Source organism: Sus scrofa, chromosome 11, assembly GCF_054392235.1.
Source record: "Sus scrofa isolate SSC_HxYL_T2T_F1_AM1 chromosome 11, Sscrofa_HxYL_maternal_Yorkshire_Landrace_v2.0, whole genome shotgun sequence".
Classification (NCBI taxonomy): Eukaryota; Metazoa; Chordata; class Mammalia; order Artiodactyla; family Suidae; genus Sus; species Sus scrofa.
Window position 1 is genome coordinate 12,972,453 of NC_139393.1, and position 16,111 is coordinate 12,988,563.

General features: G+C 37.7%; 1 protein-coding gene across 10 annotated transcripts in view; it reads right to left on the reverse strand.

Moving 5' to 3' along the window:
• Window positions 1-16,111, reverse strand: part of SPART (spartin) — a 388,960-nt gene that overhangs the window by 15,212 nt on the left and 357,637 nt on the right. For all 10 annotated transcript variants that reach the window (XM_084981527.1, XM_084981521.1, XM_084981528.1 and 7 more), the window contains 4 exons: window positions 9,595-10,406; window positions 4,839-5,036; window positions 3,863-4,027; window positions 1,613-1,736 (listed from right to left, as the gene is read on the reverse strand). In XM_084981527.1, the coding sequence (XP_084837653.1) occupies window positions 1,613-1,736; window positions 3,863-4,027; window positions 4,839-5,036; window positions 9,595-10,404 (1,297 nt within the window). In that variant the 5' untranslated portion in view covers window positions 10,405-10,406. The remainder of the gene's footprint in view (window positions 1-1,612; window positions 1,737-3,862; window positions 4,028-4,838; window positions 5,037-9,594; window positions 10,407-16,111) is intronic.

A 16,111-nucleotide genomic window follows, 5' to 3' on the forward strand; every position in this document is an offset into this window, starting at 1 on the left:
ACGTGTAGGCAATCCTAGATTTTGAGCTCTCCCAACCCAGATGTCAGATGTGTGACTGAAGGAGACTTCAGATGATTCCAGCCCCCAGCTACTGAGTCACTAGTCAGTCTTCGTCTTCCTACCGGAGGCTCCAATATCATGAAGTAGACACAAGCTGTCCCTGCTATGGCCTTTTAGAATACCTGGCCTTCAGAATTCCTAAGCATAAACAAATGTTTGCTGTTTCATGCCATTAAGTTTGAGATGGCTTTTTACACATGGATAGTATATAATCTTGTAGCAGTATAAACTCGAAATTTTTACTTACCTTTGAATTTAGTTATCTACATACATGCAGATAAGGACAAGTTTTCTGAATACTGAACTAATAAATAGCTTAGTAGCCTATAAAACTAAGGGGCAAAGTAGTATGAGTGGAGTTTTTCTTTACAACTTCTTAAAAAATCTCTTTCAAAGGTCTTTTTTTTTTTTTTTTTTTTTTGCTTTTTAGGGCCAAACCTGCAGCATATGAAAATTTCCAGGCTAGGGGTCACATCAGAGCTACAGCTGCTGGCCTACATCACAGCCACAGCAATGCCAGATATGAGCTGTGACTGCAACTTACACCACAACTCAAGGCAAAGCTGGATCCTTAACCCACTGAGCAAGGCCAGGGATCCAGCCCACATCCTCAGGGATACTAGTTGGGTTCATTACTGCTGAGCCACAACAGGAATTCCCCAAGGGTCAGTTTTAACTGTTACACATACATATGGAAATTTAGCTTTATCTTTTCTACTCCTCTCAAGCAGCCCTTTGACACTGGGGGAAATATTTTGTTTGCTCCTAGGCACTTAATCATTTTTTGCTTATTTTATGTTGGTTTTTCATATTGAAGATTTCCTCTGCTTTAGACACTTTTATTATTTTAATGAGTTTTTAGTAGAGAGACTATTGACAGACTTTTAAAACTGGCTGAGATCCCTTACTTGGGTCATGAATCTGACCTAATGACAACTGGCAATGTTTTTAAAAAACAAAATTGAAGGTCTCAATCTGAGAGCTACTAGAGTTGAAAAGTTAAAATGTTAGCCAAGTAAAATATAAATGCATGTGTCAGTAATGCGCATTCTGGTTTTAAGATAAATGATCTGAAGCCTTTTCTAACCATAATTAAATAGGAGGGCCTACTTCCCAAACTGCTTGGCTATAATTCTCAGATCTTCTCATGCCTGCACTGCTGTGTGGTAGGGGAGTGCTGCTTTGCTTCCAAAATTGTGATAACTTCTGGTGGAGAAGGAAAGGGGAAGAGAGAGAAAGGGAGAAAAAAAGATTAAGGGCTAATTTCAAAGGGGAAGGGGAAGTAACTAATTTTACGTTCAGAGCAATTCTTAAAGTTTGGGGATTCTTAAAGCTTTTCACTACCAATTTTCCTAAGAGTAAAACGGAAAAATAAGTTTCCCAAGAAGAATTTACAACTATATGACAACATGTGATATTCAAAGAGACTAGTTCCTTCAACTTTTAACTGTTCATAAACTGATCGTTTAGAATCAAAATATAAAATCATCTAAGTATTCTCTAATGGGATCCAAACATTTCACACTATAAGGGAAAAGTTTTACTATAATACCTGACAAAATGTTTTGAGCCACTTTCTCACTCCATTCAGGTAATTCCTTTGCTTTTTCTTCTGAAACTGGCTCATACGGCACAATGTGACTCAGATTAACTTCCTCACTGGAAGAACCTTTGGCCTAAATAGTAAAAATATTTCAAAATGTGAAATAATAAACACTAATGGGGGAAAAGTCATAAGCATTTTGTAATAAAATATTGAGCCAACAAGTACTACTTAGTGAAGATATTTACAATCAACCTAATTATCAGTACATTTTATTACAAAAATAAGCACATTACCATAACTACCACGAAGTTGAAAACTGTTCCGGTCTTATGTGAGGTCCACTGGTAAGTAAGATTTAAATACCAACATATCTCCAATACAGTATTTATCAAAGCATATTTAAATTGATTTTTTCCTTTCTTTGACTAGATTGAGTTCCTTCATATAGCTAACATTGTCTAGATATTAGTAATGCACACAGTACTTAGTAAGGTTAAAAGATTTCTGCCAAATAACTCAATTGGTAAGGATATATCAAACTGGTTTTGACAGAAATCAAGTACAAGTAAAAATATATAAACAGACTGTGCCATTCCATTTGACTGGAAATGGGAAACACAGAAATAAGTGTACTTTGATAATTTAACAGCTAGGGCCAACACTCAAAATCTCAAAGTTATATTTATTTTCATTTTAAAAAATTAGGAGTAGGCTAACTCAGACCTCATAATGTTATAAAATAACTTGAAATGCCAACTGCCCAACAGAAATACAGTTTCACTTAAAATATTAAACAACATTAAAAACAAAAACTTCTACATGTAGGGAAAAGCCACATAAATAAAACCTAAAGACAAACTGAACAAAATATCTGCAATTTCTATCTTTGACAATGGGCCAACGTCCCTAATACATAAAGAGTTCTAGGAATTGAGAAGAAAAGGACTAGCAATCTGGTAATAAAAATAAAAATGGACAAGGATAACAACATCACACAGGAAACAAAATTCAAGTTACCCTTAGGCACTGGCTCAACTTCACTCATAATGAAATCACTATGAATCTATTCCAATACACTATTTCTCAGCAACAGACTCCCAAAATACAGAAAGAGTGACCGCCCACTCTGTTGAGCAGGCTATGCGGAGACAGGTACTCTCACACACTACTGGTGGAGTGCTGAATAGTATAATGCTTAGGGAAGGCAACTTAGCAAAATCTATCAAAATTACAAATGCACTTATCTGTTTATAGACGTACTTTGATCTAATGAACACACTGGGTAGAAATTATCTCTTTGATAATCTGTCCTCCAAACTAGATGACAAATCCTTTGAACTGAGAAATTTAATCTTTTCTCCACTGTGCTCAGCTTTCTAGCACTCAATAAATATTTATTGAACTCTAATATAAAATTACCATTTAGAACATATTACATACTCAGAATCTAAGAAATGAAAGAAGAAACTAAATATATTTTTAAAAATCCATTTTTCTCGGTCCTGTTGACTATTTATAGAGAAAGAAGGAATGAATAAAAATGGCAGTGTAAAGAAAAGCATGCCTAGCCCCAAGATCTAGGTGGAGAATAACACAAAACAAAACAAAAAAATATATCATTAATGTAAATATATACAGATGGACAAACAGCACGTGGTTAGTCATCAGGGAAATGTGCTTATCGCCACAATGAGATATCACCACACACCCACAGGTATGGCTAAGCTTCAGAAAAAAAGAAACCGAAAAAAATTGGCAAGGATGTAGAAAAAATTCATACTTTGTGGGTGGAAATGCAAAGTGGGAAAGCCATTTTGAAAAACTGCTTGGCAATGTCTTATAAAATTAAACACATACCTACTTGATTTTTTTGTATTTATTTATTCCTAATTAAAGTATAGTTGATTTACAATGTTGTGCCTTTTTTATTTTTTCCATATCCCTACTCTATGACCCACTCCTATTTACTCAAGAGAAATAAAAATGTGTCTACACACACACACAAATCTTGCAAGTAGTTAAAAAAAAAAATCTATTCCCCAAAGCACAGAGTATCTTTTAAATAGTTTACACAACAAATACTTGAAAAGGGAAACATTAGAGATGACTCTGATTATCTTTACCAGTGATCACGCTGTGAATGTGGAAGCTGCTTTGCTGGAGTAAATGGGAAGAAGATCTTATAAATCATTTAAACTGGTGAGAGGCACCATTAGAGGAGAACACACACTCATACCCTGACGAACTTTCACTTACTTTACTTTCTTTTTTGCCTCGTTTTCCCTTATGACGCACATCCTTACTGCCCTGGTCCAGCTGTCTCACATCAGTGCCACTGGCTTCCCTCAACTGGTCAGAGGGACATCTTGATCTTCCCGGGATTTGGAATTCATTTTCTCCTTCTGCCCGGTCCCAGTTGGCCTAGGGAGTAAAGGTCTAAGTGTAGCTCAATTCACGTTTCCTCTAAGCTGTGGTATACCACACTCTAATAACAGACTTATTCAAACGGCAGTGTTTTACAATGACTTTTGTTGGTCTTTCTTTATACTTTTCTTTGGCCATGCTTGTGGCATGTGCAAGTTCCCAGGTCAGGGATCAAATCCACGTATAGCAGCTGCCCAAGCCACAGTAGTGACAATGCCAGGTCCTTAACCCACTGAGCCACAAGGGAACTCCTTTCTATACTATCACCAACCTTTGAGTTCTTTGGTTCACAGGATAGCCTAAAGCAAATCCCAAAGACAAAGTATGAGAGATAAACTTATAGCAGTTGTCAGTATAAGTGATAGTTAAATCACATGCCGCTATATTTGAATTTAGTTAAACAATAAATACTAAATTATAGGAAACAAGACTAAATGAGTTTAAAAGCAATTAACAAACCTCATGTACAGTTTAACTACTCTGCATTGTTGGAAGGTTGATTTTATTTTTTCATTTTCACACTTAACACTAAAGGTAATCTGCTTGCATACATTTTGCTGAATGGATGCTTAAGAGTAAGGACAAGTCAAAATTTCAGCTAGTAAACTAACTTCCTCTGTGACTCCAGAGCCCACAATCTTAATCACTATTTACAACCAATTCCCAGATTGTATTCATGAACACACAAAGCAAATTATATACTCTGTTTCCTAACTCTCATCACATTAGAGCTTATTACAACCTCTTTAAAAGCAGAAATGCTTATGTTAAAGTAGGTTTTCATCCTGAAGGTGATCACACAAGTTACCTGGAGCCGAAGGTCAGACATTTGTCTTAACAGATCCTCAAAGAGTTCTCTGTCATCTTCCGGTAATTCAGAAGACAAGACGACCCCCACGAAGCACCCTGATGCTTGTAACATAGTATCAGGAAACATGTAGGCCCCTACAGTACACTTAAGAACTGGAGATCTATCAGGAACTAGAGGATACAACCAGTCACAGACCTGAAAAGATTAAAACAAATCAATACATAGAACTAGGTTTCCATTGACGTTTTAAATATCATTATAGCAGCAAATAAACGTTATAATATTTGAATATATTTTACAAGCCTTTCTGGAATCATCAACATTGACAAACCCTCCATAAAAATCAGCCATTTGCTACTCTGATCTCTCTGCAAAACACTCACAGAACTGTGCTAAAAGTGTTACCGTTCTAGTAATTACACAGTATTAAAACTGGTGTCCTTAGGCAGTTCACCATTAACCAAGAATGGGTCTAGCTTTAAATAAATGGTGGTCAAAATAAATTTAGGTTTTCTTTACTATTCATCCTTTGTGGAAATAAAACCAAACCGTCTCCAAGTACTCCACATGTTATATGATTTAATCCTCACAACAATTCCATGAAGTTGGTTAGTGCTGTTATTTTATGTACAAGAAAACTGAGGCATAGGAGGTTAATCAAGTTGCTTAGAGTCAACAACCAAGAAGTGAAGCTAGGGTTTAAACACACATTATCTTCCACCAGAGAAGCTAAACAATTATTTTAACTAGAAACCCAACATTCACATTTTTTTGTTTTATTTTTTATTTTTATTTATTTTTAATTTTTAAAAATTTTATTTCCCCAATACATTATTTTTTTCCTACTGTACAGCATGGTGACCCAGTTACACACGCATGTAAACATTCTTTTTTCTCACATTATCATGCTCCATCATAAGTCACTAGACATAGTTCCCAGTGCTACATAGCAGGATCTCATTGCTAATCCATTCCAAAGGCAATAGTCTGCATCTATTAACCCCAAACTCCCAAGTCCACCCCACTTCCTTCCCCTCCCCCTTGGCAACCACAAGTCTATTCTCCAACTCCATGAGTTTCTTTTGTGGAAAGGTTCACTAGTACCGTATATTAGATTCCAGATATAAGTGATATCATATGGTATTTGTCTTTCTCTTTCTGACTTACTTCACTCAGGATGAGAGTCTCTACTTACATCCACGTTGCTGCAAATCAACCTTACAAATGTTTTCTCAGATCAGTCCCCCAAAGCAATAGAAATTTTTTTTTTTTTTCCCTAATGAACCCAACCTGATCTGATGGAGCTAGAACATTAAGTTGCATTCATGGATTCACTGTCTATTGTAAAGTTAAATCAAAATGACAAGAGCTGCCCTTCAATATCATCTAGAGAGGTGAGACTGTCACACTAAGACTTAATTAAGCTTGACTCCTGGAGCTTTAAATTCAGAAGAAACTAGGTTATTTTAATTTATTTTTACGGTTGTACCTGTGGCATGTGGAAATTCCCAGGTTAGGGGTCGAATCAGAGCTCAAGGCAATGTCGGATCCTTAACCCACTGAGCAAGGCCAGGTGTCGAATCCACATCCTCATGGATGCTGGTTGGATTCTTAACCCAATGAGGTACAAGGGGAACGCCTCAACTAGGTTTACATCAGAATATCCAATGTATTCACTTCCACTGAGATGCATTCTTTGAGTGACCAGAATATAACTGTGTCCCTCACCTGGGATACTCTCTTCCTAAAATTAAGATACTTGGAAAAACAATCCATTATCAAAATACTGTCAGAGACAAAAGATTTCATATAAATTATGGAAAATTCTGACATACTACCAACATTCCTGACCTACAGAAGGCAAAAGTGCAGGGCTCAAGCATTCAAGCCTGATTCTTTCCTAGAACATGCTTAATAAACACTTACCAAAAAACAAAAAAATATTTTTTGGGGGGACTTTTTAGGGCCGTACCTGCAGCATATGAAGGAGTCAAATCAGAGCTATAGCTGCTGGCCTACACCATAGCCACATCAACGCAGGATCTGAGCCAAGTCTGCAACCTACACCACAGCTCACAGCAACACCAGATTCTTAACCCAATGAGCAAGGCCAGGGATCAAACCCACGTCCTCATGGATACTAGTTGGTTCATGACCACTGAGGTACAACGGGAACTCCACCAAAAAACATTTTTAATGGATTCTTTTTCAGTCATCTCAAAAAGCCACTCTCCAACTTTTATAAAAGTCAAACTTCAGACAAGTTACAGTAAGACTGATGACTGTATTTTCCTAAGTAGGATATATAACCATCTGTGGTATGTAAAATGACTGTGAATAACATGCAAACTACTTAAACTTGATTAGTTATGTATTTTAAGATGTATAGTGGAAAAACACAACATCATTCCCTCAATTTCACAGTTGTTTTTGTTGAGGATAAAATTAACAAATGAGACATTTAAATAAAAATATTAATAACAGAAATGATGGGTCTGACAACTTAAATGACTAAAGTTTGGGAAAGGTTTCTTTTACAGTGCCATGATTTCTCCAAGATTAACGACATTCTGGTCACCTTGACTGAAATGGAGTATCCTTAAATCTTCTCAAGTAAAACTTTATAGACCTTTCTCAGGGTAGAGTATTATAGATTGGTGAGCTCATCCACCACAGGCTGACTTCTCCCAGGTTCACTGTCAGAGGGCAATCTCATGCCCAAGTTCTATATGAACTTGCTACAAATTTAACAGGTTTAAAAAGCTTATTAAACCTAAAGCCAAAAGAAAAATAGTTTTTAGAAGCCACAGCATTCTAGTCTGCCTAAAGTCAAATTAATTTCTAATTCCCTAAATAAAGCAATAGTGATTTTTCATAGCATAAGAATTTATGTCTAACTTCTAAAACTTAGTTGTTTTAGTGTTTGTTTTTTAGAACAAAAACATCCAGTAAATACATGTAACTCCCTTTTAGGACACTGTTACACATGTCTTAATAGATGTAAATGAGAGCCCCTTAAAGATTCAAACTTTGGATACAATTTTACTTTTTATTTAGTACCCAAAATAGGAGATATTGGAAAGATTATAAACAAAATTAAAAGCACTAAGCAGGGCAACATTTATACTAAAGAATAAATCATTTTAACGGTTGAGCTCATTTCACCAGCAGAGGGTTTCTAATGTTCACTTTCCGAACCTCCAGTAGCCCAGGCCCCATAGGTTTTTTTTTTTTTTTTTGCCATTTCTTGCACTGCTCCCTCGGCATATGGAGGTTCCCAGGATAGGGGTCTAATTGGAGCTGTAGCTGCCAGCCTACGCCAGAGCCATAGCAACGCAGGATCTGAGCTGCATCTGCGACCTACACCACACCTAATGGCAATGCCGGATCGTTAACCCACTGAACAAGGGCAGGGATCGAATCCGCAACCTCATGGTTCCTAGTCGGATTCGTTAACCACTGTGCCACGACGGGAACTCCTTTTTTTTTTCCCCCATAGATTTTTTAAATTCCACTCTTACAATGAAATTCTATTACCAGATCAGCAGAAAGCATTACATCTTTTATCAGCTCCATCACAATCCCAATCAATAAAACCTACTCTTTGTAACTTCAGGGCTTCTTTTTCAAAACAACTTATGAAATTCTCACCATTCTTCCTAGCCAATAAAGTCTTCCTTTTAATAAGGGCCCAAATTATCTCCTTCATACATCCTTAGTAAGTCTCCAACTATCTTTAAACAACTTTTAAGTTGACTCTATGTAGAAGCTGCATAAATTAAGTATACAAAAAGAGAAGATAAATCTAGATAACTAGTACTATAACCAACCACATCATCTGGACTGTGGATAAAAGCACCTGCCTTGCTCAAACAGTCATCTCCCTTCCATGCCAACCCCTGTGTTATACCTAATGTGTAATGAACCCTTATTTCTAGAATCCATGTCCTTGTACCCATGTCCAATCTTAAAAACAGATTGATACTGGACCATCAACTTCAGAATACCTCATTAATTTCACAACAGTATCCTAACAACAAACTTTATTCGGCACTAGTCTTTGCTCCTGAACCACGGGCATCCTGGTAAATTTAGTACTTTGGAAGTCAGAATTGCATCTTAAATGATCATCCCAGTCTCTGCTTGTAGACCAGGGTTTCTCAATTTGACATGACTAATATTTTCAGTTTATTTCTTTATTTACGGGAGCTACCCTGTTTAGACGTTTAGCAGTATACCTGGCTAGTAGCAGTAGCACACTCCCCACTCCCAGTTGTGACAACCAAAAATGTCCCCAACTACTGCTAAAATGTCGCAGGGCAGGCAGATTGTGGGGTTCCCACTAGATAAGAACCACTGTTTCAGATACTGGGCTGCAAGTAGTCCAGTTTAGCCCCTCGGCTGGGACTTGACAACATTTGTGGAAATTTACAGTTACAACATTCATACATGAGTTATACAAATCCCTTTTCAAGGTAAAATTATTAGGTTTCTTCTTCAGATAAAAAGTTATAAAATTAAGGATGAATATTCCAATCTCAAGTCCTGTCATCACAAATTTAATACTGAGACTTTAAAGCAAAGAGAAAAGAAACGCTATCAAACATGACATCTATTTTAAAAGAAACTAAGACTTTTAATTATCTTTTTGCACTTACTATCTTACGACACATTATAATGTTTATAAACATTAACAAAAAATAATGTATCTGTTCATATTTTAAATTATGCTTATATTTTTTCTTTGGCTTACCTGAAGAAACCCAGGAGGACGGTTTAGAACTGCATCAAGGGAATTATCCAAGAACCTCACGATCCGAAGGTAACCAGGATAGGAAGGTGCACTAACCTCCCCTGCAGGATTTACAAAAAAAATCTGTACTCCATTTGGTATCAAAATCAACTCATCTGCATCTAGCCCTAAGGTCTCAAGAGGAGGAGGCTGAGAATGATTCCTGTAAAAGTTCTCCCCTACTGATGAGAACTCCCCAGATTCTGTTCCATAGGATACAGTGTAGTGACCCTCAGCAGCCTGAGGAGTATAAGCAGGAGGTGCTTCTGATGGATGACTTTGAGATGAAAAGGATAAAGTATTCGGTATAGAAACTGACTGTGTACTTGCAGCTGAAGCATTTCCGTTTACTTCACTGTGCTGAGGAGGTGAACCAAAGGACTGAGGCTCCGGTGATTTTTCTGACATGTCTTTAGGTGGAAACTCTGGATATAACTTGGGTACCTCCTGGAGGTCGTTCCGTAGAGAAGTGGCAAGACCCTTCTCTAGAATTTCCAACCTGGTACGCACATTCTGCAGCGTCTCTTTCATTTTCTGCTGCATCTGTCTAGCAGATTCCCACTCGGGACCTACACACTCAGGATCTGTTGATGAAATGCTGATTCCTCTGAGCAGGTGTCCTATTCCTTGCCTATAGTAGTTCTTTGCTTCTTCCTTCTGACCTAATTCATCTGTATTTAGTCCTTTATTAACAAATAAAAAGGCCTTCTTGTAAGCTTCCTTGATGATTTTAATTTCAGCAGGTTCTTCATTTTGTGGCTCTTGCTCCATTTCTGCAAAACAGAACATATATCTTTAATTATCTTAGTTATTTGTTTACTTATTATCAAGTTCTCCGCAAACTGAATGTATTTCAGAAGATAGGAGTCACAATTGCCTGTCTTATTCACTGATGTCTAAGTCTCTCAAACCTCACAAAGAGAAAACACTCAGTATGTATTTGTTGAATGGATAAATAATTCTTGGCCTGAATTATCTTTTTATTAGTTTATTAAAATATAGTTGACTTACAATGTTGTGCCAATTTCTGCTATACAGCAAAGGGACATAGTCATATATATATAAATGCGTGTGCGTGTATGTATATCACATTCTTTTTTAAAAATGTATTATTTTCCATCATGGTCTGTACCAGGAGATTGGATTGAGTTAACTATGCTATACAGTAGGACCTCAATGTAATAGTTTGCATCTGCTAACCTGCAACTGCCCATCCATCCCACTCCTTCCCCCTTAGCAACCATGTCTATTCTCTATGTCTGAGAGTCTCTGTTTTGTAGACAGGTTCATTTGTGCCATATTTCAGATTCCACATATAAGTGACACCATATGGTATTTATACTGCTCTTTCTGACTCAGTACAATAATCTCTAGTTGCATTTGTGTTGCTGTAAATGGTATTATTTCATTATTTTTTTAGTAATTTTTATATTGGGTACCTGGTGAAATAATACTTTGGACCTAGTAATTAATTTTTTTAAATTCTTATTACTTTTTAAAAATTAATTACTAATGAGACAGTTTACCTTATTTTTTGGCCTTAAGGTTTTGAAACTAGTGTGTATTTTACACTTGAAGCATATCTTAATTCCAACTATCTTAATCTCAAAGAACACTCAATAACAGCATGGGCCTACTGTTACTGGACACTGCAATAGATTCTCCTCCTGCGATCTCATTAAAACCTATAATGATAGGATAATTAAAAGGATTTAAGGCTGTTTTAGCAACAGTATACATCATCGAGGCATCACAGAAACTGGCCTAGCCATACTTTCTCCCCTGAAAAACAAACCAATGGTCACCTGCATCACGCAGAAACTTCACGGCAGTCGAGAGAATATATTCAGTCTCCAATTTAGAAAATACACTCTACAACTGGAGCTCCCCTGGAGGCTCAGTGATGGCAAACCCGACTAATATCCATGAGGACGAGGGTTTAATCCCTGGCCTTGCTTGGTGGGTTAAGGATCTGGCATTGCTCTGGTGTAGGCCAGCAGCTGAAGCTCTGATTTCACACCCTAGCCCTGGAACCTCCATGTGCTGTGGGTGTGGCCCTAAAAAGCAAAACAAAAACAAAAACAAAAAAACAAAAAAAAACCCTACAAGCAAACAAATAAAACATAATACACAATTGACAAAAATCGGACCTTACTTGCTTTACTGCAAATCCCCTTTCAAAAGAGAACCCTTTTCCCTGGAATTCATCTTTAGAATATGTCAATAGAAGGCTTCCCTTTTTCACAGATCCCTTCCCTTTCTTCCCTCAGAAACCATGGGATAGGAATTCTGTACTCCACCTTCCTCAGGCTACAAGGAGGCTCACAGCTCAGAGAGCAGGACAACGAAATAAACAGACTTTTGCAAGCTGAACTAGGAATTTAAACAGCATTCCTGTTTGTCCAATTGATTTGATAGGGTCTTAAACAACTGTGACTTGGCAACCATTTTTCTGCTACATGCTACAGGATAGCACTATTACCAAAGCACTACTTACAGTGTTTTTTTTTTAAAGCCGAATCTGAGGTATATGGGAGTTCCTAGGCTAGGAGTCGAATCAGAGCTGCGGGTGGGACCTAGCCACAGCCACGATGGATCCAAGCCACATCTGTGACCTATGTTGCACCTTGTGGCAATGCTGGTTCCTTAACCCACCGAGCCAGACCATGGATCGATCTTGCATCTCGGACACTGTTGGGTCCTTAACCTGCTGAACCACAATGGGAAGTGCTACAGAGGGTTTAATGTGTGCTGGAGACTGTGCCACATGTTCATCTCACCTAATCCTTACAAACAACTCTTGAGGCATTGTGACTAGTACTTTGCAGAGGAAAAAACCTGAGGTTTGAAGGCGGTAACTGTCTTAGATCACATGTTTTTGAAAGACCCTGGAGCTAAGAATTATTTTCACATTTTTAAAGGGTTATAAAAACAAGGATATGCGACAGAGATCATATGTGGGCCACAAGTCTAAAATATTTTACTATCTACTATCTGGTACTTCACAGAAAAAAAAAAGTTTACTAACCCACTGCTCTAGATTATAGAGTTTTAACAGCCTGATTCCAAAATGAATCCTTTATATCAGGGTTTTTCAACCTCAGTTTGAATGACATTTTGAGCTAGATAATTTCTTGCTATGGGAGGCTGTCCTGATCTCTGCACGATGTTTGGCTCCACTCTGATCTCAAATCTCTCAGATGCCAGAATCAGCAGGCCCCCTCCATCCACCATGTGGCAGATCAAAGATGTCTCCAGACACTGCCGAAAATACCCTGGCAGCAAAATCATTCTTGTTGATAACCACTGCTCAGAGGTTCTCCAAATCAGGGAACATGTACCCCCACAGCACATGAACACCTGCCAAGGAACACATTCCAACAACATACATAATTTTAAGAAAAAGTCTTTGAGATCCTTTTACTTCCATTTAGTATTCTCACTAACACTGATCTGCCTAGAAACATGTCTGAAGTCCAGCTAACATGCTGTTGTTTTCCCTCTTCCAAGTTCCTGTCATGATCTTCCCACTTTACAAAATTAAAGAAAAAAAAATACCTCTCTCACTCCTATTTTTACTATGGTGTATTCTCCAGAATGGAAAAGCATGGTAGGGAACAGCCCAAAAAAGTCAGAGGTGTCAAGATCAATTTAGGCACAACTCCAACTATCCATCTTGTTGAGACATAAATTTCCACTAAACTTCTACTTCTCATATTTAATTATTCTTTTTTCAAAATCCATCAGGTTTTATGCTATTCTGATCAACTATTACTACGAGGGGTAATTCAATCTAGAAGAAAAATAACAGTTACAATCACAGGAAATTTTTAAAATTTAGTTTCAATTTATACAAATATTTTTATTAAAGACATGTATCCTTATATCTGGAATCTAATATGTGCCACAAATGAACCTATCTACAGAAAAGAAACAAACTCATGGACATGGAGAATAGACCTGTAGTTGCCTAGGGAGAGGGGGTGGGATGGACTGGGAGTCTGGAGTTAGTAGATGCAAACTATTGCATTTGGAGTGGATAAGCAATGAGATCCTGCTGTATGGCACAGGGAACTATATCTAGTCACTTGTGGTAGGACATTATGAAGGATGACGTGAGAAAAAGAATACATATATATGTATATATATGTACGACTGGATCACTTCGCTGTACAGCAGAAACTGACAGAACATTATAAATCAACTACAATAAAAAATTAAAAAACATAATGAGAAAAAAGACATGTACAACAGAATAAGAAGCTTTCAAGCATAAATAAATTACATTAAGATAATATTCAATGGAGCTGGGTAAAAATCAAAGTACAATTTCAAGAAAAAAGAACTGTGTAAAATACTATGTATTTTTAAAATCAATGGTGAGAGGTATAAAAGTGCAATATTATACTCTTTGATGAGAGAGTTAAGAGTGATGTACCATGGCACAACATTGTAAACCAACTATAATTAAAAAAAAAGAGTGATGCACCAATTTCACATTACAATGTCAGTGTCTATACGATGTGGGAAACTGCATCCTTTTCAACTTCCTAAAACTATGGTGTAAAACGTTATAAATCAACCTAAACATGTACAAGAGGGATAAATGTACAAAAATTATTTTAAGAGTTCACAAGCAAATTAAAAGCTCTGCTTTAGGAATCCCCATCATGGCACAGTGGAAATGAATCTGACTAGGAACCATGAAGTTGCCGGTTCGATCCCTGGCCTCGCTCAGTGGCTTAAGGATCTGGTGTTGGAACCAGACCCCTAGCCTGGGAACCTCCATATATGGCCGGTGCGGCCCTAAAAGGACAAAAGACAAAATAAATAAGTAAATAAAATACTGTTCTAAAACCACTCACTAGTATGTTATACTGCAAACATAGAAGGCAACATGAGGAGTTCCCATTGTGGCTCAGCAGGTTAGGAACTAGACATAGCATCCATGAAGATGAGAGTTTGATCCCTGGCCTCAATTAGTGGGTTAAGACTCTGGAGTTGCTGCAAGCTGTGGCACAGGTCACAGATGTAGCGAGGATCCGGTGTTACTGTGGCCGTGGCATGGGCCAGCAGCTGAAGCTCCAATTCCATCTCTAGCTTGGGAACTTCCATATCCTGCAAGTAAAGCTGTAAAAGGGCGGGGGGCGGGGGGGGGGGGGAGAGTGGGGAGTGGGGAGGAGACACAACAGACACATGATCTGTGGCCTTAGAAGCACCATAATTTACTAGCTTTTATTAAGCTCTTTGGATGTGCTTGGCATTGTTTCATGCTCCACTTAATTCTCCTATCCTTGGAGGTTAATATCTGATTTAGAAAATGTTTTACCAACATTGAGCAACTTGCTCAAGGACTAATAAATGAAACTAAAATGGAAGAGACAGATTCAAACAGTCAGGTGCAAGAGATATATGTTAAGAAAATGAAATGTCTGATTTCAAAACTAAACCTCATGTTGTGCTTAACAGTCAGCAGAGGGAGGTGTGAACAGAATCTGGAGTGTTTCTTGGCATAAAGACTTCTGGCTTGAGGGGTTCCCACTGTGGCTCAGCGGGCTAAGAATCTGATTAGTATCTATGAGGATGCATGAGGGTTTGATCCCTGGCCTCGCTCAGTGGGTTAAGGATCTGATGTTGCCACAAGCTGCAGCGTAGGTGTCAGATGTGGAATGGATCTGGTGTTGCTGGGGCAGTGGTGGAGGCTGATAGCTATAGCTCTGATTTGATCCCTAGCTTGGCTATGGCCCTAAAAATAAATTAAAAAAAAAAAAAAAAGAGCAAAGACTTCTGGCATAAGGCTTAAAATGATAGCATTTGAAGGCAGAAAGAGGACATGATAAAGGAACCCTAGGTAGAAGCAGTATTACCTCGCATATGTCTTTATTTCAAAGCCTATTTCACAAAGTGTGCTGAAAGATTTCCTAAACATCAGGTAACTAACTGGAGGAGTCTGGCAGGCTATTCAAGGCAAAGGTAGGGGGTGCACTGCCCACATGGGCATTGGGGGATGGGGTGTAATCCCCACGGGTTAGCTGCTGAACAGCCTTCCTTGTTGGGCATCTGGACTTCACAAAGACAGAAAAAATTAGCAGGGAGAAGAGCTTGCTTGGGTAATCAGGTGAAATGCAGTTGGGAATCTTAGCACAAAAAGGAAAGAGTTCATAACAAAATATATTTCAATTTTGTGATTGTTCTGGGGTTTGCTTTATTCTGAGAAGATGCATTTCACAGGGATAGGGATAAGAGGATGGTGACTTAAAAACAAAGAAAAAACCCACAATATCTATCTTATCCTAACCATAATAAAGTGTTTATCAAATATCTTGTAAAGATAGTAACCATTATTACATGATTTCACGCTTTAATTTTTAAAGTTGACAACAGAAAGTCTTTGAAATGACAATTTGAAGTATTAAAAAGTACCTACACCACTATAATCACCTTAAATCACAAAAACCTGATTCCAGATACCAAACGC